Source organism: Poecile atricapillus, chromosome 5 (genome assembly GCF_030490865.1).
Source record: "Poecile atricapillus isolate bPoeAtr1 chromosome 5, bPoeAtr1.hap1, whole genome shotgun sequence".
NCBI lineage: Eukaryota > Metazoa > Chordata > Aves > Passeriformes > Paridae > Poecile > Poecile atricapillus.
In genome coordinates this window covers 2284446-2306635 of record NC_081253.1, presented here as the reverse complement: position 1 = coordinate 2306635, position 22190 = coordinate 2284446, and the positions used below count along the sequence as shown (strand labels likewise).

At 45.2% G+C, this 22190-nt stretch overlaps 3 protein-coding genes across 14 annotated transcripts in view; 2 read left to right on the top strand and 1 right to left on the bottom strand.

The window, feature by feature from the left end:
- The window catches only part of ACVR2A (activin A receptor type 2A), a 49856-nt gene extending 46171 nt beyond the window's left edge, over positions 1-3685 (top strand). For both annotated transcript variants that reach the window (XM_058839268.1, XM_058839267.1), the window contains one exon: positions 438-3685. In XM_058839268.1, the coding sequence (XP_058695251.1) occupies positions 438-632 (195 nt within the window). In that variant the 3' untranslated portion in view covers positions 633-3685. The remainder of the gene's footprint in view (positions 1-437) is intronic.
- A 135-nt stretch (positions 3686-3820) lies between these two features.
- On the bottom strand, positions 3821-16231 carry ORC4 (origin recognition complex subunit 4). 5 transcript variants are annotated; one of them, XM_058839271.1, is made up of 14 exons: positions 16160-16231; positions 14744-14815; positions 13950-14026; positions 12386-12476; positions 11042-11117; positions 10620-10705; positions 9448-9496; positions 8793-8944; positions 7342-7515; positions 6881-6967; positions 5231-5339; positions 4705-4800; positions 4553-4620; positions 3821-4396 (listed from the first exon to the last, which is right to left on the bottom strand). In XM_058839271.1, the coding sequence occupies exons 2-14, from the start codon at positions 14813-14815 to the stop codon at positions 4208-4210; spliced, it is 1326 nt and encodes a 441-aa protein (XP_058695254.1). In that variant the 5' UTR covers positions 16160-16231; the 3' UTR covers positions 3821-4207. The 5 variants fall into 5 exon arrangements, with proteins under 5 accessions (XP_058695254.1, XP_058695252.1, XP_058695253.1 ...); XM_058839269.1 differs by lacking the exon at positions 16160-16231 and adding an exon at positions 15978-16153; XM_058839270.1 differs by lacking the exon at positions 16160-16231 and adding an exon at positions 15987-16153.
- A 207-nt stretch (positions 16232-16438) lies between these two features.
- Positions 16439-22190, top strand: part of MBD5 (methyl-CpG binding domain protein 5) — a 108867-nt gene continuing 103115 nt past the window's right edge. For all 7 annotated transcript variants that reach the window (XM_058839245.1, XM_058839243.1, XM_058839244.1 and 4 more), the window contains exon 1: positions 16439-16847. The gene's annotated coding sequence lies outside the window, so the exon portion shown is untranslated. The remainder of the gene's footprint in view (positions 16848-22190) is intronic.

Here is a 22190-nt window from a genome sequence, read left to right as displayed (position 1 = left end):
TGCTGCAAGGATTTGAACCCCACCTTCTGTCTGTGCCACATTGTGTGCATCACACTGGGGTTTGGGAGGGGATTTGTAATCCCAGGAGGAGTTAAATGGGCTGTTCCTCATCTTAAACTGCTCTTTCTGCAGTATTAGAAAGTGATTAGTTACATTTCTTGGTGGAAGAAGAGATCCTGGAGTTACTTTTCAGTGAAGTCCTGTTTGGGGACTGAGGGATTCACCTCTTTAAAACACTGGGGGCGTTCCAGCAGTGCAGGGAAGGGTTTGTCCCCCGTGCTTGAACAGCTTTTGTTCAGTGGTGCAGAACAAAGCAGAGCTGAGGCACTCCAGGTTCACACCCAGCCCTGCCAGGTGTCCCTTAAAATGCCATTTTTGATGTGGCCCCCCTTTGTCCCCATGGGTGTGTGACAGTTCTCCTGCCTGGGTTCCCGCAGGGAATGGCCATGCTGTGCGAGACCATCGAGGAGTGCTGGGATCACGACGCCGAGGCCCGGCTGTCCGCGGGCTGCGTGGAGGAGAGGATCATCCAGATGCAAAAACTCACTAACATTATAACAACAGAGGACATCGTGACTGTGGTCACAATGGTGACAAACGTTGACTTTCCTCCCAAAGAATCCAGTCTATGATAGTTGCACTGGTCATGGAAGTGACCACAGGACTCTTCACTGGAGCTGCTACAGCGCACGGACTGCTGGCGTCACCGCTGTTCCGGGTGGCAAGGACGGATGGTAAGTCTCTCTGGAACATCACCAAGAGGTGTTTATCCTTGGTTTTCCCCCTCCTCCTCCTCCTCCTCCTCTCCAACGTGGATCCATGAGACTTTCTGCATTCCCTGCTTACACCTGAAGGACGTGACTGAGAACCCCTCACGTGCTGATAAGGAACTTACAATGAAGAATCCGGACCCACACGGGCTAAACGAGCGTTTTAAACACTGACATCCGATTTCTTAATCCCTGTCAGAAGAGACTAATTCCTTTAAATGAACTGCTGTTATTTTTTTTAAATCAAAAACATTTCATTTCAGATTTAAAAACAACAGAAAAAAAAAAACCAACAAAAAAAGGGTAACTTGTTTTTATTGCATTCGTTGTTGTTTATAAAATGACTATTGTAATGCGACTACGACACAGCTTGTGAATGTTCCGTGTGCTGCTGTTCCGTGTACAGAAACAAGAGTAATCAATGGGATAGAGCAAAGAGGCTTCCAAGTATTACTTAACCTCCCTCAACCAGGTATACCTCAGTTCCACCTCGCTAAATTATGATTGACAACACTAATTGGAATAATAAACCGCTCCGTGTTTTGTAAATGATGTATTCCCAATTCCCTGTGTTATTTAAGAAGGGGAAAGCTTCATGCCCCCAGGAAGTGGCCATTCCTAGAGCCGTGTTTTTAGCCTTTTCTTGTACTCGCTTGTTGTGTATAAAAAAGAAAAAGTGCTGTTTATTGAAAGAAAATTTTCCTCCCTCTTTTAGTTGAAAGCTTTTCCCTCCGTTTCCCAGAGTATCTCATCCATTTATTTAACTGAATACTATTTAGGTTTGCTGTGTCTGAGGAATATTTGAAACCTTAAGCATGACTTTTTTTTTTTTGTTTGTTTGTTTTTTTAATTTTCTCTGAGCTGTGACACTGGAAAGCTCTGAATTCTTGTTGTTTTTTTGAAAAAAAAAAAGAGTCTTTTTCCTATTTATGTTTGTGCCGAGGTCGCCGCGTGTTCCCTGTCCCGCCAGGCAGTGGGGGCTGTGTCACTGTTTCAGGATCACCTCAGGAAGCTCAGTTCCCCCAAATCCTCACCCTCTGCTTGGAGATTTGCAGCTTCCCTCCTCTCAAAGCTCGGTGCCATCGGAGGGGAGCGCCGCTCGCTGCCTGTGAGCCACGGCTTGAGCCTGGAGTCACACACAAAGTTCTAGCCACAGATTGCAGATCCTAAACGTTACAAATTTCAGGGATAACCTAGTTCTGCTCACAATATGCAACGACCATTCCGAGGTAACGAAAGGAATTGCGATGGCCAGAGCGCAGACTCACAAAAAAACGAGGGAAAACGTGGAAATGGCTTCACAACTCCAGCGCTGGAGTTCAGGATGTCAAGCCTTATGCTGGAATTACAGTGACTGGTAGCTGGGTGCCAAAGTGCTTCTCCCAAATCCTGTCCCACTGCATTGATTGGATCCTTCACACCAAATTCCAAGGAAAATAAAGGTTGTGACCCCCTGGAGCGCAGAGCCGGCAGCGGCCCGTGGTGTGCTGTGTGTCCTTGTGTCCATGTGTCCACCCCCAGTGTCCCTGGAAAGCAGCAGGTGCGAGCTCCTGAAGGCTGGCTGGAACCCGGCTCTGGGAGCCTCATCCCTGGGAGCAGTGGGATGTGATGGATAAAGCAGAGGCAGCTCTGGGCAGGGAGGGAGGAAGGGCTGCTGTTCCAGCCAGGGCTGTGCCCGAGGATCCCGCTCCGAGGGGCCGCTGGAAAAGGGAAGGAAATCCAGTTGGTGGCGTTCTCTTGGCTGGACGCTTCCCTTTGGCTTCCGTTTTTGCTCCACTTTTAATTAAACTCCACACGGAGCAGGACAGGACCCGAGTTCTGAACAAATCCCAACCCCGTCCTTCTCCACGGCCACCTCGGGGCTTTGACCCTTCCCTGGCAGAAACAGAGCCGGGGCTGGTTTCATTCCGTGCTCCTGGGAATCTGATGCACAAATTGAAGCTGTATCCAAACCCCTGCTGTGTGTGACCCTTCCCATGGAGCTGCTGCGGGCTCGGGGCTGGCTCCTACCTTTGGGATCTCCCTGCCCAGTTCCCGTTCCGCTCCCAGCTTCCTGGCATTTACCAGCATCATGTAGCGTCCCTGAGGAAAGGCTGCTCCTTCCCAAAGCTTTTCAGTCGGTCAGAATGATCTCCCCGAGCTGCTCTGCTCCAGCTGTGCCCCCAGGGCCTTGGGAAGGAATTCCTGCTTCACTTCAGAGCATTCAGTGAGTTGAGCTGAGAGGGCAGGAGCCCGGGCATGTGGTGCTAGGGAGGATTTGGGCATTGTCCCTTCCTGTGTGGCCTCAGCGGGTGTGATTTGTGTGTGAGAGGGGGAAGTTCCCACCCCACATCCTCAGCTGATCCCCTCGAGTGCTGCCCTCGCTGGGCCATTCCCGAGGCCCCCTGAGCACGGACTCGCCCAGGACCCACCGCGGTGCCGTGCTCAAAGCTGCTCCTGCTCCCCTCAGCCAGCTCAGCCCCGCTCCTCTTGCCAGCTTTTCTCACCTTCTCAAAGACATTTCTGTTATCAGGAACACTTGGTACAAACCACAGGAAGCTGCAGAACACATCCCTGGGTTCAGGACTCCAGTAGCATCCTTGATGGAACATCTGTTACCTCAGATACTCAACCAGCAGGACTGCTTTGCTTTCTCCCTCCACTTTGGTTTTCTTTCAGTCCATCTCCTCTTCGTTACCTCTCGAGTTTGGTGAGCGATTACTTTAACTTTCCTCTTTGTATTTGTCAGTGTTTTGGGCACAGGTTGTTGTACTACTGTCAAAAGGCACTTGCTGCTTTTCTGCGAGTGCCAAAAAACCAACCAACCCCCCCTCGCCCTCAATAAAGTGATTGTTAAATATTGTACAAATACAAATGTATACTCTGCCCTCTTCCCCAGCGGGAAAATAAAAAATGTGACTACTCTGACTTGCAAATGCTTCTTCAGAAACTTTATTTTCAACTCATGGGGCTGGTCCTAGGGCAGGGCTTGAGCCAGACTCTTGAGTTTTGCTTCAAAAAATTGGGTGTGGAGAGACGTTACCTTGTACTTGGCACAAAACAGCCCGTGCAGCTGAAGCCTGTTGGATTAAACATTTCATGAAGTAAATTCAGTTGTGATTAAAGATTTAATTGGGTCAATTTTCCATGTCAAGTCAGATTTGAGATGGTAAAATGCAGTGTGGGCTGTGACCCGATGGGGGAACATGGAGGGAGGAGGCAGGAGGAAACTCCAGAGCTTGGATTTCTCCAAGTGGGAGCCGAGTGTGAGAGCAGAGCTGGCACTGAGCTGAGCTAAAGCACCTGGGGGGGTGAGGGAGGCCCAGTTCTGGCTGCTGGAAAGGAACAGCAGCACCGTTCTCCCTACAAACCCCAAATGGATCAGCAGAGAAAGCTGCTTCCAAAAGTTTATTGATGTGAGCACCTTCCTGCAGGGCAGCATTCCCTCCTGAGGGAGCTCAGAGCCAGCTGAGGGAGGAGGCTGCCCACTGCTTCACGTCCGTGGGGCAGTTGGGGTACAGCTGCAGCGCGTCCATGATCTGGCTGCTGTCCAGCAGCAGCTTCATCAGGAGATATTCCCGCTGTGCCCGCACCGACGGCCGCTCCAGGGGCTTCACCAGCTCCAGCTGCAGCAGGTGCTCAAAGGCCTTAAAAACAGGAAAAGGGGCACTGGAATGAGAAATCATTCCTGCCCCAGAACACCCCACTCCCTTCCAGGGCTGTGTTCGACCTCCCCAGTCTGAGCTCTGGAAAATAAAACCTCGACACTTTATAATTCCAGAGAAAACTCATTTCAGGCTCACCTTCATGACAACTGGCTTCTCAAAGTTGTACATAGAATGTGCCTTCCTCTGGATGAACTTCTGGAATTCTGGAGCAATAGGAAGAAAAGAACAGGGGCAGTAAGAAGGAAGTGAGAGGTGGAAGGTTTGTAAAGCCCAGGCATTGCTCTCACCATTGTAAACCATCTGGAAGTTGAATGGTTCTCCATCATAGACCTCATTCAGGTGTTTCATGGCTATGATGAGGCAGATTTCCAGCACAGACAAACCTGCAGGGAAAGAGGAATCCCAGGGGTTTCCCTTGAGCACATCAGGAACACAGGCAGTTCACCCACCCTGCTTATTCCCATTTTCACATGCTCTGGGCCTCACCCACTGGTGCTCTGTATCTTTAGTATGTAAAGAAGTGCCAGGATTGGAGAGGATTGCTAAGAGAACGTGTGTGTGCTGTGTGTTTGAAGCAGAGATGTTCAGGAATGGGCTGTTCCCAGCAAGAAGCAAGAACTGCAAGTATCAGAGTTGGCACTGCAGCGTCCCCAGGCCTGTGTGAGCTCAGGGCAGGGCACAGGCACTGCCTTGCAGCTCTCACCCACAGGGAACACTCCCTGCACAGCCCCTCTGCTGCCAGCAGCATTCCAGGGAGGGAGCTGACGCTTCCCGTGCTCCGGGGGGCAGTTCCGGGGAGAAGCTGGGATTTACCATGGACAATGTTTGCCTTGGAGTCGGTGCTGCGCTGCCTGCTGGCCTCCTGCAGGTCTGCAGCCGTCAGCAGGGGGTGGTGCACGGTCACGGCGCTGCCAGCCAGCATCTGCAACACAGACAGAGCTCACCCCTCCAGCCCCCACAGCATTCCTGCTGGGAATGGGACACAATTCCCTCAGAACTGTCACCTGCTGCAACATGGACAATCTCCACACACACACAGCAGGTTCATCCTGAAAACACTGCAGATAGCTGGCACCTAAATTTGATTTTGCCAGGCAAGTTTTCCAGGCTTAAAACTTTAAAGCCTCCCAGTTCCAGGAGATAAATCCTCATGAGCCTGTTTATATCCATGTCAATGGATCAGCAGCTCAGAGCCTGCTGCAGGAGTGACCTACAGCTGTTCTGCACCTGCTTTAGTACCCAGGGACACCTCCCACTGTCCCAGGCTGCTCCAAGTTCTGTCCAGCCTGGCCTTGGGCACTCCCAGGGATCCAGGGACAGCCACAGCTGCTCTGGGCACCCTCTGCCAGGGCCTGCCAGGAATTCCCAATTCCCAATATCCCATCCATGCCTGCCCTCTGGCACTGGGAGCCATTCCCTGTGTCCTGTCCCTCTCCAGCTCGCCGGGAGCCCCTTGGAAGGGCTCCAAGGTCTCCCCAGAACCTTTTCTTCTTCTGCAGTTCGTCCAGGAACTCCTCACCCATCCCTCCAGAATCTGTATTACGTGATTTTATTGGGAAGTTGACAGAGGAAGGAAAAAAAAACCGCCTCTTTTTAAAGGAAGAAATCAGCACATGCTGCAGAAAACCACGGGGAAGCAGAGCCTCAGCTCTGAGCTGCTCTCAGGGAGGCTGTGGGCTGCCATCAGCTCCTTCCCCAGCTCCACTGCAGCCACAGGGACAGATTTGGGTGCCCTGCCCTGGGAATCATCTGTGATTTTGTAACCAAGCCCAGAGAGCAGAGCAGCGGTGAGGAGAGGGCTCTGCTCAGGCTCTGCTCCTCAGGACAGCTCTGAACACTGCAGGGAGGAGCTGTGAGCGCTGCAGCCAGCACAGCCCAGGGCCAGGTACAGCCAGGGGGCTTTTCACACTGACACGAGCACAGGGGTGTTTTAGGATGGATAAATGTTATTTATCCTCTGTAAAACTGTCAGTGTTTTTATATGAGCTGCCTTCAAAAACAGAATTAGGAAGGCAGCTTAAATTTAAAAAAGACCCTCCAGGAGAGCTGCAGCTCCTGTGAGGAGATGGGAAGAAGTTCAAGTAGCAAAAATGGTTTCAATATGAGCAGATTTCAGGATTCACCAGGAACCAAAAAAGAACTTCAGAAAGGAAAAACTAGTTTCAAAGGGTTTCACCTACAGTTTTGCTTTATAAAGAGGAAGGCTTGGAGAAAGGTAAATAGCAGAAGCTCACATGTGAACAGCCCACCCTCACAGGGGAGTTACCCCCACTCACTGACACAGCACAGGGTGACAAAGCCTGCAAGGGGCCAGCACGGGTAAAACTTGAATAAATAAACTTTAAAAATTAATAAAATAATGATGTTTCAGGCAAAGCTCAGCTAAATGGCCTGAAAACCCCGAGAGCTGCTCATTCATTGCTGCAAAGCAAGGAGGTGTTCCATAAACACCCAGATACACACCAGGAGCAAATGCAGCGAGCGCAGGTCTTTGGTGTGCTGGAACAGGTTCTGCAGCACGTCCTGCACAGTTTTATCCTCTGAGAGATGCTGCAAGAAACAATAAAGTGATATTTTAACCATCTCATACTCATTTCTGAACATTTCATATTCACCTGGAAAAACAACAGGTAAATAACTTTTTTTAAAGAGCTCACCTTACACTTGACAATACAATTTTCATGTTCAACCTCAACTTTCTGGTTTTTCCTGTGACAATTTTACCTCCAGACTTCAATAAGCAAAGATTCTCTATAATAATTTAATTTATTCCATTTCACACTCAGCCAGTGAAAGGAAATGCCAATCTTAGGTAAAAGCTTTACACTTTCACTACTAAAGGATATGTGTATAAAGTAAACCAGCTTTACACTGCTCCCACTTTAGAATTTTTCCTAAAACCAAGTAAAAAATGCTTTAAATACCTGAACATTATTATTCCATTTTTGTGCAAAAGACTCATCGGGAAATTCAGCAGGAAGAGAAAGCTGTTTCTTAAATATCTTAATGTATTGTTTAAAATCAAAGGAATTCATCAAATATATCTGTCTGTGGGAGAACCTTGACTTTACTCTCTTCTCCAAGAGCTCCAGGATATCCTTGATGGGAAAAAAATAAAAAAAAAAAAGAAAAACAGTAATTAAAAAAGCAGATGAATTTGGTGCTGTCTTTACAGACAAATCACTGAAGTAAAGTGTGCTGAAAAAAAGAATTATTGAATTCTCAGGCTTAAAATGTTGTAACGTAAGTTAAATGTTCTAACAAGCCCTTTGCTGATTATTTTAATTGATGTGCCTTGCAATGCCACCAACCATCCCAGCCCACGTGATGCTCCACATCACACAGGATCATTTGTTGCTAGGAAACCCAGCAAAATTTCTCCATAGATTATGGAAATATTTCAGCTACTTAAGGCTGAATCAAACCTTGCAGCCTATCAGGGCTCTGGACAAGTTGTTGTGTGGTCACACCAGGGCTGGCAGCTGACAGGCCACGTGCTTTTTGTCAGCCTGAGAGAATCCAGCTTAAAAATCCCAAAAAATATTACAGGAGCCAAAAAAAACCCCTCAGAAACAGCAGCTGTCAGCTCTGGAGACACTTCCTTCAATTACACTCAAAAGAGGGGACAAAGGGCTCTAAATAAGGGGTGAAGAACACACCAGACTCAGGACAGTGACGATGCAAAAGGAAAGATTTTTATTTATTAAATCAACAATTAACTTTTCTATTAACTTCCAGAAGTTTTCCCAGCTGGGTATCACCTAATCCCAGTCAAACTCAGAAAGTTCAATTATTCTCCCTCCTGTTATAACCCAGCTGTCTCCAGCATTGCTCCAGAATTCACAGTTCATTGTGAAAACAGGATCAGTTTCATCAAGTTTCCATAGAGTTCCCCAGCATTATTTCACAGTGTACACACAGTTCAAGATAATGCCATTGTAAAATCCCAGGAAACTGAACAGGGATCCTAAACCCTGTTCATATTTTTTAGCAAAAAGTGCTCTGCTGAAATGGCTACTTAAAAAAAAAGAGAGATTTGAACAGTTACTACACCTCTGTCCCTGCCAACTGCCAACCAATAAATGCAGGAGCCCTCCAGAGTGAACCACAGCCAAATACTGAATGTGTGTCCTCAGAAATGTTGGTTTGCTCCTTGAGCAGTGAAACTGAAGGTTTTGGGCATCTTCAATTTGCTCTCAGCTCAAACTAGATTCATTTTTTACATTCCCATCCCAATTCAAAAGTTAGAAAAATGGATAATTGAGAAAAGCCTCTTATGAAATTAAGGTTCCAGGGAAGGAGAAGTCATTCCAACTAAGACAAAAGTCACTTTAAAACAGCTAAAAACTTGGAATGAGGAAATGCCATTTCTTACCTGCCTACAGGTGAGTCCAATGACTGTCACTGGGGTCTGTGCAGACTGGGAGATGTCAAAGAGGTTGTAGAGCAGGGTCTGGTTCTTGTGGTGGACAAACAAATCAAATTCATCCAGGACAAACAAAATTGGGCAGCTGCTGGTTCGGTTTCCTGGGAGAAATTTGGAGAGTTAGCAAGGCAACTTCAGCATTGCTACAGCTTTCTTTAATTTTGGGGTTAAAAATGCAGATTTTCTTTCAGTTTTTCACTAAGCCCTCCTTTCCTACAGGTGCAACAGCAAAAAGGAAAATACATGGAAAAACTGGGAAGGTTTTGTAGTGTTCTGCCAAGCAGCTTTTGTGGCTACAAGGAAGACAGACTTGGCCAATTTTATTTTAAAATCAGTATTTTTAATATCATCAATCTGGATAAAAGAATCTGTCCTTCACAGCTAACATCACATGCAATCCTTTACAGTCACATCAGGGTTATATATCAGTCTCAGGTGTATGTTCTATCTTCAGTAACCAGTATTAACTATTTTTTATATTATTTTGTAACTGTGACACATTCTTGGGCTAAGATTCTCCATTCCACCTGTAGAGCAGAAGGAAATAACTCCACTTTTCAGTCAAGTGACCCAGAGTTTCAGAACAGGGGTTTTTAGTGTTTACCTCTCTTCAGAGCTTCAAGGAGGAAGGCAAGGTTTTCAGCAAAACTGCCCTAGACAGAGAATAAAGAAGTTTCAGAATAGATTTGCAGTGCCATTCTCAGAATTGTTTAACTACAACAAATTCAGACATGCAATGGAGGCCATTTCCTTCCAAAACTCTGCTTTCAAAAATGTCCAACAGTACTTCTAGATGCTGTATAATCATCAACTCCTCAGGACAAGAAAAATGATGGAGAACTCTACATTCATCCACTTTTCTCCCCAGTCTGAAATCCCCAAACTGCCTCAGACAGGCAAAAATTAGTGATCAAGAGAATTCCTGCAGTCAGCTAAATTCACAAGTTCTATCCTTCCTGAAATAACTGTTGCATCCTCATTTTCCAGCCACACACATGGAAAAGGTGCCACCTAACGTGTTCCACTGGGAAGGAGCAGGATGCAGGGTTTAATTGGTAACTTTATTGAACAGATGGAAGCATCAAACACTTCTGACAAAAACACTGAATGGCTGTGCCCATCCTGTTACAGTTACACAAATTCTCCCACTCTGCAGAACTCCAGGTCTGAGATGAGAAACAATGAACTAAAGACCACCCTATCAAAGGGGCAGAAAAAACAATTTAACCTCTGGAGGCGAGTTACAAAAAATGAGGGAAATTTGTTTTCAAGCACTTTGGTCACTCTCTTTAGGACTGTCTTTACTAATTTAACTAATTTACTAATGTAAATCAGTTTATCTGTGGGAAAAGGGAAATAGCAGCAGATATTTTAACAGAAATTCCATGGAAAATGAGAGCACTAGGAAGCCTGGATAGACTTCCTTTTAGAATAGACCAAAAAAAGCTGGTAATATATTCAAGATCCTGCTTTTTGGTTGGTTAACTTGTTAATTCTTTATTTTGAAATGTTAAAAACAACATTTCCAAATTCCCCACCCCTCTGAAGAGAGTTTCTTTGGAATACTTGAGTTTGTTTTTCCCTCCTGTAAGGCACAAGTTGAAGTATTTTTAAAAAATTACAAGGATGCATCAGTATTGCTCAATCAGCAAAGGGAAGCTCAGCACTTGTGTGGAACTGCTGGCAGTCACAGCCCATTCCGTTCCAGCAAGCTCCACCCCACAAAGCCCCAGTTTCCCAGGAAAGGGTTTTTGAGGGATAAGTGAAGTTACTCACAAAAACTTTGTCTCCAACCACATTTTCCAGCTGCAGCTGCCTGGTGATCTCCTTCAGGGCCACTTTATCATTTGTCTGCAGAAGCCCTGAAAGAAAAGGATTCTTCATGAAGAACTGGCAGTTGTCCTTCACTCCCACTAGAAACTTAACCAGAAGCTTCTCTCCCTCTCCAGCCTTACAAAGCTTTGCCTTCTTAAAAATTAGACTGGACAGGAGCTTTCTGTACCTGCCCAGTTACTTAATTCTGTCACTAAGAGCACAGAGTGCCCTCCATATAAAGAAATGCAATGAGAGGCACTTTGGAGCTCACACACAAACATATCCGTGATTTAGGCTGGACTAAAATGCTGAAATGAAAGATTTTACTCTACATACAAAATACAGGACTGAACAAAACCCTGGATCAATGATGTTTTACTTGCCATTCAGATGGACTTCCAAGAGGTTCTCGCTCACTTGTTTCATTTCCCTGAGGTCTTTTAAGACATGATTTAATAACTAGGAAAGAAAAAATACAGAATTTCTGTGAGAAGATTAATTTTTAACAGCAAGGAAAGTGTAATTACAGATACTATAGGATAGGAAACAGTATGAGAGGTGTCATTAGGGAACATGTTTGAGTAATTTCCAGACTAAAATACTTAAATGACAATTTTGTGTTCACCAGCATGGCTGTGGCAACTACATTTGTTCATTCTGCTGAACTGGGAAGGAAAGGGAAATAACTCTGGTATTTCAGTCACTTATATTTTGGGGTAATATCTGGGGCTTTTGCCTTAATCAAAAAGCTTTATGAATTTGAGATGTCAGAGAATTTGGCTCTTAAGCTGGTGCCCTATTCAGCTTCATGGCTTCTTTGGATGCTATAGAAAGAAACTCTGTTTTAAATCTTAGGAGAAACTCTGCTTATTCTTTTCTTCTGGAAGACAAAATTAAAACTGCACATGATACCACCAACTGCTGCTTATAATACTCCCAAATTTGCTGCCCATCAAGAACTTGTTACTAGTAAAAGCCAAAAGGAACTTGTATTAAAATATCTATAAGTTGTGGAAATGTTAAATTTAAAAATTAAAAAGCTACTATTTGATTTGGCTTCTTCAGAGGATGATTTGTAGCTGTGACCTATGTGCAAGTAGAAATATATAAATATACAAAAGATTTTCTTTATTCCAGCATCTTTCACTTCATATATAAAAAGGAAATAATTCATTCTGCATAGGTGATGCTGCTAACTAACATTCTGTCTGGAAGGACCACAGATTTTCATCACATCATTTAATGTAAACATTAAAGATTTGTGTGTTTGAAAAGTGTTGAGTTAGAGGCCATCCCTTCATGTGCCTCAGCTAAGTGGAATTCCCTTTATAAACCATAACCACCAAACAATATTCTGCTCCATGGCAGGTAACAGTATTCCTGACCATTCCCTGCATACACAGCCATGGAGAAACCCACCCCTCAGACTACTCCTTTTATTTGGATGCCTTTTCCTCCTTTTTACAGTGAGGGCCCCAAACCAGGCTAATTAAAGAGAAATCAGAGCATGGCTTTAGTTGCAAAGACAAGTGTTAGGAACAGATTCCTCCACGCTGTTCCTGAACAGAATTAGCCCACAAAGTCCTGGGATGTTTTGAATTTCCTTGCAAACCATTATCAATTCTGTCTGTAAAACCAGGGAGAGATGAAAATGTAGCTGCAAAGGCTCCCAGGACTTCAGTGAGGTTCTGTTGGACCCCATACAAAGTTCCAAGAGCTGCTCCTACCGCAGTTTTCCCGGATCCCCGGGGCCCGATAATGAGGGCGGAATTACTCTCCCCGTGCACCGTGGTTCTTTTCAGCAGCTCCAGCAAATGTCTGTGTTGAAAACAGAAATAGGCTGAAAACCTCAAAGCTGACAATGTTCCCCAAAACCAGGGAAAATTCAAAGAATAAAACTCGATCCACTTAGGCTTGCTCTGAGAGCCAACACTCAGGGCATGCAAAATGTAATACAATAAAGTACAAAGGGCTCAGTGATCAGAGCTCTTAAAATACTTTAAAATATTAAAACACGCAGAAGTTGAGAGTATCACTAATTCATAAAGTTCTGCGATTCTCTGCCATGAAAGGACAGACTTCAATAATTATTTCTTTCTTTAAGGAATAGATTGCTTTCTGTGCTACCACTATTCCTCACCAGCTCTAAATTACCTGCAGATAGACTCATCACCTCAAACCACTTTTAAAGCGCTTACAGCAGCCACTGACACCTCCAATTCCCAAATGCTCCCACATCAATAATGTGCCTTTGGAATCTGGGATACTGACATCCTGCTATTGCTTCTGAGGGGGTGAGAGAGTCCTCATGGAGCAGCTGCAGCCACATGTGTGGGTTTGTTCACTATTTGAGAGCCAGCTCCAGCCAAGAGCCATGATACACCTTGGGAAGGAAAAAAATCAGAGCTGGGGAGTTCATTGTGTTTTCCCTCCAGGATAATTCACTACCAGTGGCACAATGAGTAGAACACAGCCTGCAAATTGCTTTTCAGAATCCCAGTATAAATAGGGGAGGCTTGTTTTGTAAAAGTGACCTAACAGAAATACATTTCCTCACAACAGCAATAAAATGCCTATGTGAGCTCTGCATGGACAGTGCACTATTTCAATAAATGGTTTTCTTCCTCTTGTAATGAAAACTTGAGCTCACATCAGGTGATTCCACTTACATAAAGTCAGTCTTGGAAAAATTAATTGTTTAAAACAATTTCTTTAGATATATGTTTGTTATCTGTGGAATTTGATCTGTAAAATGATCAGTACCAGGACAGTGTTATTGTCCCAAAAAGTCTTCTTCCTAACCCTAAATTCCACACCTGGATGACTCCAGAAGTTAGTTTAAATATGGGTCTCTACTTCAACAAACTTGACATTGGCACAGGAATTCTAAGATTTATTTCTAACACAGTTCACCACCAAACCTGAGACAATCTGAAGTAAAAATAAAATATCACAGCAAGAGGATTTAACTTCTTGCTTTGCCAGGTCATTACACAAAGTCTTACAACATGCACTGAAAGTATCTTTCAGCCTCAAAAAGTGCTTCATGAATGAGAGATGTGAAACAAGGACGAGAAATCCAAAACCCAGAGCCTGACAAAACCAGAAGGGAACAGCTGTATAAAAACTCTTAAAATCTGAAGCAAATAATTATTAGAAGCACTGGGCTGTAAGTCATTTAAACCTGTGTCATTTAGTAAAACAGATAAACAGAAAATTCTGACTTCACAGGATTATTTTACTACTGCAGTTCAATTAGAAATCACTGAATCCTAGAGCCTGCTCGCTCACCTGTACTGCTGCTTCATCCCAAACAGTTTTCCAGAAGCACAGTGGCGACAGAATCTTTCACGTAAGATTTTTTGCACCTGTGGATGAAGCACAGAACAGGAAAAAAGCTTGGGGCTTCCAACACCAGAATTTGCCAATAATGTAACTACAGCAATAAAATAACAGTAAATCAGGCACTTTTGTGGTGTTACAAATATTCTATAATATATAAATCTTTACTGTCATCAATGAGAGAGGGGTCTTGAAAGTAAGAATAAATTTGCAGGAGGTAAAATATTGTATAAATATTATATGAAGGAGAAAAAGAAATTAGAAGAGATTAAAATAAAAGAAGTCACTGACCCAGGGGCAATTTCTTGCAGGATGCATTGCAGTTTTTAACCACCAACTTCAGGAAAACAGGAGACAGGTTTAAAAGAAACAAACTAACTAACTATCAATTTGACAGTTGCTGCCCTGCTGCTAAAAAAAGTCACCTGGGTTCTGATTCACTCTACAAACTGGAAGATAAAAAAACCTAAATGGATAAAAACAGATTTATGCAAATCTTTTGCCACAGTTGCAAAAGCACAATACCACCCTTTAAGTTTCTTACTATATTATTATTGTAACACTTGAAGCAAGCAACAGGAGAAGCTGAAAGAAATACAGATACAAAAGTCCTAAAGATTGTATCCAGTATCTGTAAAGTCTTTGTAAGTGTTCTAGGAAAAAAAAATACAATGGCATGAATGGCAGAAGGTGGAAAAGTTCTGTAACTTGAAAACAAACTAATGAATAAAGATGTTACTGACCTGGGAAATGGACACAGCATTTTCTTCACTGCTCTCCTTTACCTTACGCTTGCTCATTGCAGAAGGTTTCATCTTTGAAGAAAAGAAGATAAACCTTTTATTAAAATGAATTGCTTTCCCAACAGTTCCAGTCAGAAACTGTACTTAGATGTTGGTAATTTTTAAGAACTGTAATGAACATCTGTTCTTAACTAATAAAGATGCAGCAGGCCATCTTCCTAGTGAAAAAGAGAAAGAACACTGAAAGCATTTTAAATTTATTTCTGATAACATTAAACCCATGTTCACACACATCTCCCAGACAGCTCTGGCTTTAGGATGCTTTAGAGAGTTTAAAATAACATCCTTATTTTTCTGCAGCTGGAACAAGCTACAAGCACATGGGAACACATAAAGACACAACAATTAAGTTTTTACAGGAATAACTGCCCATCCTTGTTTATAATGCGTACTTTATAATAATACCACAGCATCTCTCTGGATAAGCTGGCTCTGAAGGGGACTCGAAGGGGTCCTTAGGGGATTGGAGGTCTCTGAAGAGATTTGGGTAGATCCAGAGGGGGTTTGAGGGGATACTTGAAGGGATTGGGGACCTTGGGTAGGATTGAGTCGTTTGAGCGGGTTCTGAGGGGGATTCAGGAGGGCCTGAGGGAAGCTCTGAGGGGGATTTAGAGGTGGTCCCGATCAAACGGGAAGGGTCTGGGAGAGGTCCCAAGGGACTGGAGCGGGGGTTAATTTATGGGGGCTACGAGGGTCTGGGAATGCTCTGGAAAGGAATGGGGGGGGAATGTCCATGAGGGATTTAAGGAAGGGCTGCGGGAATGGGGACGGTGGACGTCTGAGGGGTTTAATTTTTGGGGGCCGGGAGATTCTGTGACGACCCTGATGAGGGAATGGAAAGGGCCCAAAGAGCTTGGGAGGGTCCATGAGGGTCTGGGGAGATGCTGAGGGCGGGTTTTGGGAGGACATTGAAAGGGCACATGAGGAAATGGGGGTGGTAGACCTACAGGGCTGGAAGTGTCCTGGGGGTGCTCCCCGCCTCACCTGCCCGGGCCCCCGCCTCCCCTCACAACATTTTCCCGCCTCTTCTCCATCACCTGAGGGCGGCCACCACCGCTTGCACGCTCCCCTCAACCCTCGCCTCACCCTCCCACGGCAGAGGAGACCACCAGAGACCCCTCCCCGGCAGCCATTTATCCCCTCAGAAACCGATCCCCCCCCCAGAGCCCGTTACCCTCCTCACAGGCTGCATCCGCAGCTCCCTCAGAGATGCCAGAGCCCGAGCAGATGAAGGGCGGGCGGAAGGGCGCATTCTCGACACGTCCCGCCCGACGGAGGCGGCCGACTGAATCTCCCCCACCCCCCCGCACCTACCGGCGCTGCCCTCACGCCGCTTTCCCGCCTCTCCTCCCTCACCTGAGGGCGGGACCCGCCGCGCGCGCTCCCACCGGCCCCCGCGCGCACCGCCCCCTCACGTCACCGCGCGCTCCCGCCTCCCTTTCCCTCCCCTCCCCTCCCCTCCCCGCCGCTCCCGTCACTTCCTCCCCGTCCATTTCCCCCCCTCTTCCTCCCCCTCATCCACTTCCTTCCTCCCTGTCCCGGATCCGTTTCCGGGAGCGGCGCGCGCGGCGCTGTGGGAAGTCGTCGTCCCCCCCCCCCCCGTTTCCCCCCCCTTCCTCCCCGCGGCCTCCCGAGCTCCCCCGGGGCGCATGCGCGGTGGCGGCCGCCGCTGCTGCCTCCCCTCCTCTTCCTCCTCCTCCTCCTCCTCCTCCTCCTTCTTCTCCTCCTCCTCCTCCTCCTCCTTCCCGACAGCGGCGGCGGCGATGAGGAGGAGCGCGGGGGGGGGCGGCGGCGGGACGGCCGGTTGTTCGCGCCGCTGAAGGGACACGAAGCAGCGCCGCGCCGAGGCGGGGGCGGGGGGCCCCGAGTCGCTGCCCCCCCGCAGCCCCGCCGGGGAGTTTCTTCCACATCCCTCCCAAACACACCGAGACCCCCCCCCGTCCCTCGGGGGCGGCCCCGCGGAGCGCCGCTCCCTCCTCCTCCTCCCCCTTTATTACCCTTTGTGTGCGTCTCCGCCTTCCTCCCTGCGCCCGGGGGCCCTGAGGTGAGTGCGGGGGGAGCGGCGGGGCGGGGGGGTTGTTTGTTTACCCCGTGTTTACCCCCTGTTTACCCCGGGGGGGCACCGCCTGTCACTTCGGGCCCCTTCCCGGCGCCCCCCGCCCCAGCTTTGTTGTCGGGGGATGCTCCGGGGATGCTCCTTTGGGCCCCTCCGGAGCGGGAGGGGAGGGGGGTGATGGTGGCGGGGGCGCCGGGCAAAGTTCGGGGTGGTGCGGTGGGTGCTGAGCCCCGGCCGAGTCCCGAAAGTGTTGTTTTCCTGGGATAACAGGGAGCCTCGGCGTTGCCCCCCAGGTTCCAGGCCGTTGTTTGACTTATTGTTTGAGTTATTAAACCCCTGCGGTGGTGAAGGTACAAAGACCACTTGTACAAAGACCCTTTCCCGAGCTGAACTTCCAGGGATAGACAGTCCAAGAGCTGGACTTGGTGTTTGCAGGATTGGGATGTGGTTTGGTAGCAGCCCCTGGTTATCGGTGGTGCCCGGCTATATTTGGTCAATGGTTTGTTCAAATATATATGTGGGGATGTGTTTCTCCATGGCTTTCTGCTGGGAAGGCCAAGTGTCTCCATCCCCGCTCACGGTGTTGGTCAGGTGCTGCTGGTGGACTGAGCTGACCATGTTTTCTGCTGGTTCAAGGGAAAGTTCTGTGTTAAAACGTCTGAAATAGGTTAAAATGTAATGGCTTTAAATGTCAAACTAAATTCTGGACTCGAGGAAGTGTTGGGAGAAGCCTTCTAGATGTTTGCATGGATCCAGAAGTAAGAGTTGGGGCATTAACACCGAGTTGAAATGAGAGAGTCCCCTACACAAGTAGGATGTTTATATTGAAATTGCTGTTGTCTGCTTAATTTCTGGAGCTTAATTATGTCCTATGTAATTTCCAAAAGGCGGTTGGAGTGCTTTGGTTTATTTTGGGCTTATTATTTTTGGTTTATTAAGTGCTGAGTGCAGAACCATGGAGTAGGCCATGAGTGTGTGTTCCAGAGGGGCATCCCAGTTAAATGGTGGTCAGCAGAGTGTGTGTGTCATCTGTGCCTCATGCTGAAGGATGCCCACAAGAAAGAAGTCTCCTGGACATGTTGGGCTATCTCCCATTTCTAATTTGTACACACGTACTTGGCATGAAGCAGCAGTTTTGGGATCGGGCTGGGAAGAGTTTGCGAGAGCCGTAATTTGATGGGGTTGATAGAACAGGAGAAAACCAGAGCTGGATTGATATTTGACAATGTTGTGATGGAGAATTGGAGATAGCAGCAATAACTGTAGTTCTTTCAAATAGTTTGCTGCTAGTTTTCTTGTTGCTTGTAATAACTTTGGGTTTAAGCAAACCTCGGTGGTGAGAATCCCCAAAATCAACAGATCTGTGTGTAGACACCCATGATTTAAACACGTGACTCTCCTTTTAGTTTACTAGAGGTAGGAGTTGGACAGCAAAAGCCTGTCCAAGAATAAAGGACATAATTTCATGATTTTATTTCATGACAGTGCTGCTTTTCTCAACCTGAGATCCCATTGATCCGCTTTCCTCTGTAGATGGAAGCCTATAGTGGCTGCAGGATTACATTTTCCCTGTGTATTTAGAGCTGCAGCTCTGCCCCCAACTTCCATGGCCTACAGTGATGTGATACATTAATTATTACAGGGATTTAACCATCTCCTTGTGTTTTGGTCTTTAAAGTAGCTATGGTTTGGTTTAATACGGTTACACAGTAAAATTGAACACGATTCTGAGGCTGGGCAGAATAATTCTGGGTTTTCTCTTACTTTAAATGCTAGAGATAAAATTACTGATAAAGCTTCATTTCCATAGGCCTCCAGTCTGTGCTGGAGAGACAGCTGTGGGATTGGTGGGCTTGGGGTGGGAAGGGTCCTCTGAAGGAAGCACTGCTGGGGCTGGGATTCTGGGTGGCAATTCCTGCATTTCTGCAGGCTTAGCATGAAAAGGGTCTCAGGCTAATTTGGGGCTTCTGGCTGCTGTCACAACCTTCCAAGAACTGAAGGAATTAAATCAACCTGTGCTAGGAAAGATTGTGAATGAACAGCTGTAACTAAAAGGCAACACAGTTTCCTTTTATTTGGGTTCTTGAGCTCTTTTTGCTGCTATTAGGGAGATATTTACAGGTGCTAATTGCTTTTAGGAGAACTTGGTGTGGATTTTCCAGTTCTTTGTCTTTGGGGACAGAATTGATAATTATTTTGCTCTGTTCTGGGTCAGTGGCTTCCTGGGCTCTAAGGGCAGGTAGTTTGGAACTAGCAAGGACCTGCCACAGCTGTGCTGAACATAAAGATGCTGTTTAGGCCTAACTTCAGTAATGTTTCCGTGGAGTTTGCTGCCATACCTTCCTTCCCTTGTGGACAAATGAGTTGGTCTCTATTTGGATTAGGGAGGCGGATGTTTAAGGAGAATCGTTATGATGCAATACCTTCAATAATTGAACTTTTCTTGTACAACTTGCAGTCCTTTCGTTCTTTGGCTGTGGAGGGATCAGTGTTTCTCCTTGTTAAAAAGCTCTGAACGTTCTGCCATCAGTCACAGTCCTCTCCAAGATGGAATGCCTTGGGTTTCTCCTGGGTTATTTAATTTGCTTTGTCAGTGGATTTATTTTATTTCTTTTTCCTACTGTTCCTCATGGTTCTTCCTTCTCTGTGGAAGATCAGTGGCTGGAGCAGAGTCTGTAAGCCCACCATGAGTGTGTGGATCAGCAGGCAGTGCTCCCTGTGGATGTTCCCTGTGGAAAGCAGCAGGCCAGGTGGGAGGCTCCTCGTGCCCATCTGGAGCCCCACTAATGTCCCAGTGTCTTTCTATGGGCTTAAGAGGCCACGTGCACAAAGCAGTTCAGTGTCATCTGTTCAATGGCCAGGGACACAAATTTTGAAAGTGGCTGAGCTTCCTTTGCAAAAATCCCATCAAAACTTTGGGAAAGTGAGGAATTCTGTTTGTTCTTTCAGGCTTGTTGGGTTATCTGAGGTTTAGTTTTGTTTGGTTGTCCCTGTGTTGGTTCTTGTTCTGTCCCAGTGGAAATCAGAATTACCATTGATTTCAAAAATAAAAAGATACAGGATACATTTATTTCCTTTTTAATTCTCTTATGTCATTAAGGACCTGCTTATTCTTTTAAAGAGTTACTTGAACGTTGGAAACCACAGGCTCTCATTGGCTTTTCTTTGTATTTATTTTTGGAACTATTAGGTGGAATAATTCTGCTCAAACAGTTTCAAATGGGCCTGCTCAGGAACCAAGGCTGGTATTAGGGATGAAATTTTGGAAGAGCATTGGAAATAGCTTTCAGGATGCTTTAATTTTTCTCTGTGTATCTGGAGCTAAAAGAAGAGGGAATAAAACTAAAAGCTGGAGTTAAGAAATTGAGAAGTGCTGACTCCTTCCCTGTCTTGAATTCCAAGTTCTTTATTATAGCAATTCCTATTTTCTTGATGAATCGTCTAGAAAGGAGTTCAGACTTGGTACTATTTTTAAATCAAGGTAAAATTTATCAAAATCACTTGGCCTGCAATGTTCAAAAGTGTATGAGTACACATGCAAATGAGTTTAGCTGCATACACAAATACACACACACACACACACATACATATATAAATGAACATCTACAAAAACCAGATAATTTGAACTTTCCAGTGCTGCTTTAAGTTCCATGTGGCTCCCAGGATGTGCATTGTGAGTCCCTCAGCTCCAGGCTGTTGTGCTGTGGCCCAGAGCAGCAGGAATCAGTGAGAGCCCTGCCATGGCTATTCATAGAGCTTTGTCAAATGAGTTGCTCATCTGGGTTTATCTGCAGCCTGACAGGTGCTCCCAGCCCCAAAATCTCCATTGCCTCCCGTCCTTCCCTTGGGAATGACTAAGGAACAAATCCTGCACTGGGTTCAATTGTTGGCTCTTGGAGATTTCTTGTTTTTTTGAGGTTTTTTTTTTTCTGAAATATTCTGTTTCAGGAGCTTTAAATATGCTTAAAAATGAAATTGTAAAATTCTTCTTTATGTTTCTAAGCAAACCTTTATTCTTTCATTTATTACTCTGGTTAAATTCAATGTGCTGTTTATTTAATATATTTTTATTTTACTGAAAATGTTTTAAAGTAAGCGAGCAATATTTTAAAAATTCTTATCCTGCCACAATATCTCTGATAACCAAAACCTATAGAAGCAATATATTAATTTATTACTCTGCTATGAGGTAAAATTGAAGCTTGGGATAAAAAAAATATATATTGTCATAATTTTTGCTTAGTCTACATTTTCAGTGGCATTAAATGCAGAATTATTTTGGTGTCTGAGTAATCTGAAATGTAAATAGCATCTGAAATATGAGGGCCCTTCGTTTGCAGCATCAGTAGCTTGGCCTCGCTCAGGAAAATTCCTAAGTGAGGGAAGCAGAACAGTTGTCAATTGTTTGCACAACAAATCCTGCTGGATCAAATGGTGATATTCCCAACGTTTAGATCAAGGAAGGCACGAGATAATGTTGCCTTGTACCCCACTGCCAAAGGAAACAAACACAGCCTAAGTTAGGAGAAAATTTGGCCAGCTAGAACCTGGGCCTACATATCATAAATACAGATAGTCAGAATTTTCCATTCATGCTGCCTAATGGTTGAAAAACATGGAAATTCAATTTCACTTGGCCAATTTTAGACTTGATTTTTAAGCTCTGGTAGATCATTGCCAACGTGTTATTTAGGATTATCTGTTGTGACAAATTAAAGACTTGATAAAAATATGTGAAACATTTGGGTTTGTCTTCACCCTTTAAGCTTTTACCTGTCTACCTCATGTATATTTTTAAATATCTATATATGTAAATGTGTGTTTGTATATATTTATATATATATTCATATAGGTGACTAGGCCCACCAGAACGAGTACAGATTTCAAATTTTGGTAAGACTGAAGCTGTACCATTGAAAATTATAAACATAGCATTATATTTTTGGCTGTGTTTGTCCCTAATCTATTTAATTTAATTTTTTTACTTTTAAGACTGATGCAATGAAGCTTTATGCATCTATTTAATTTTTTTTATATATGCATGCTGTTAATTTAAGGAGATAGATTTTATTTATTTTAACTGTGTGTAGACGAGAAGCATAAAAAAAAAATTACTGGATCCTCTCATCCAAACTCCAGATAAGAATAATTTTTTCTAGTATCTGCTATTTTTGGAAGAAAATACTGCAAAAGTGAACAAATGAGATCATTGATTCAAGAAACAAAGTAGACAGGAATCTGTAGTAAGCTGTTTTTTTAGAACAGAACTTCCTTTTGTCTTTTAGGGGCTTGGGGGCAGGAGAGGGATACGTTGTTCCTCGTAATCTTTAT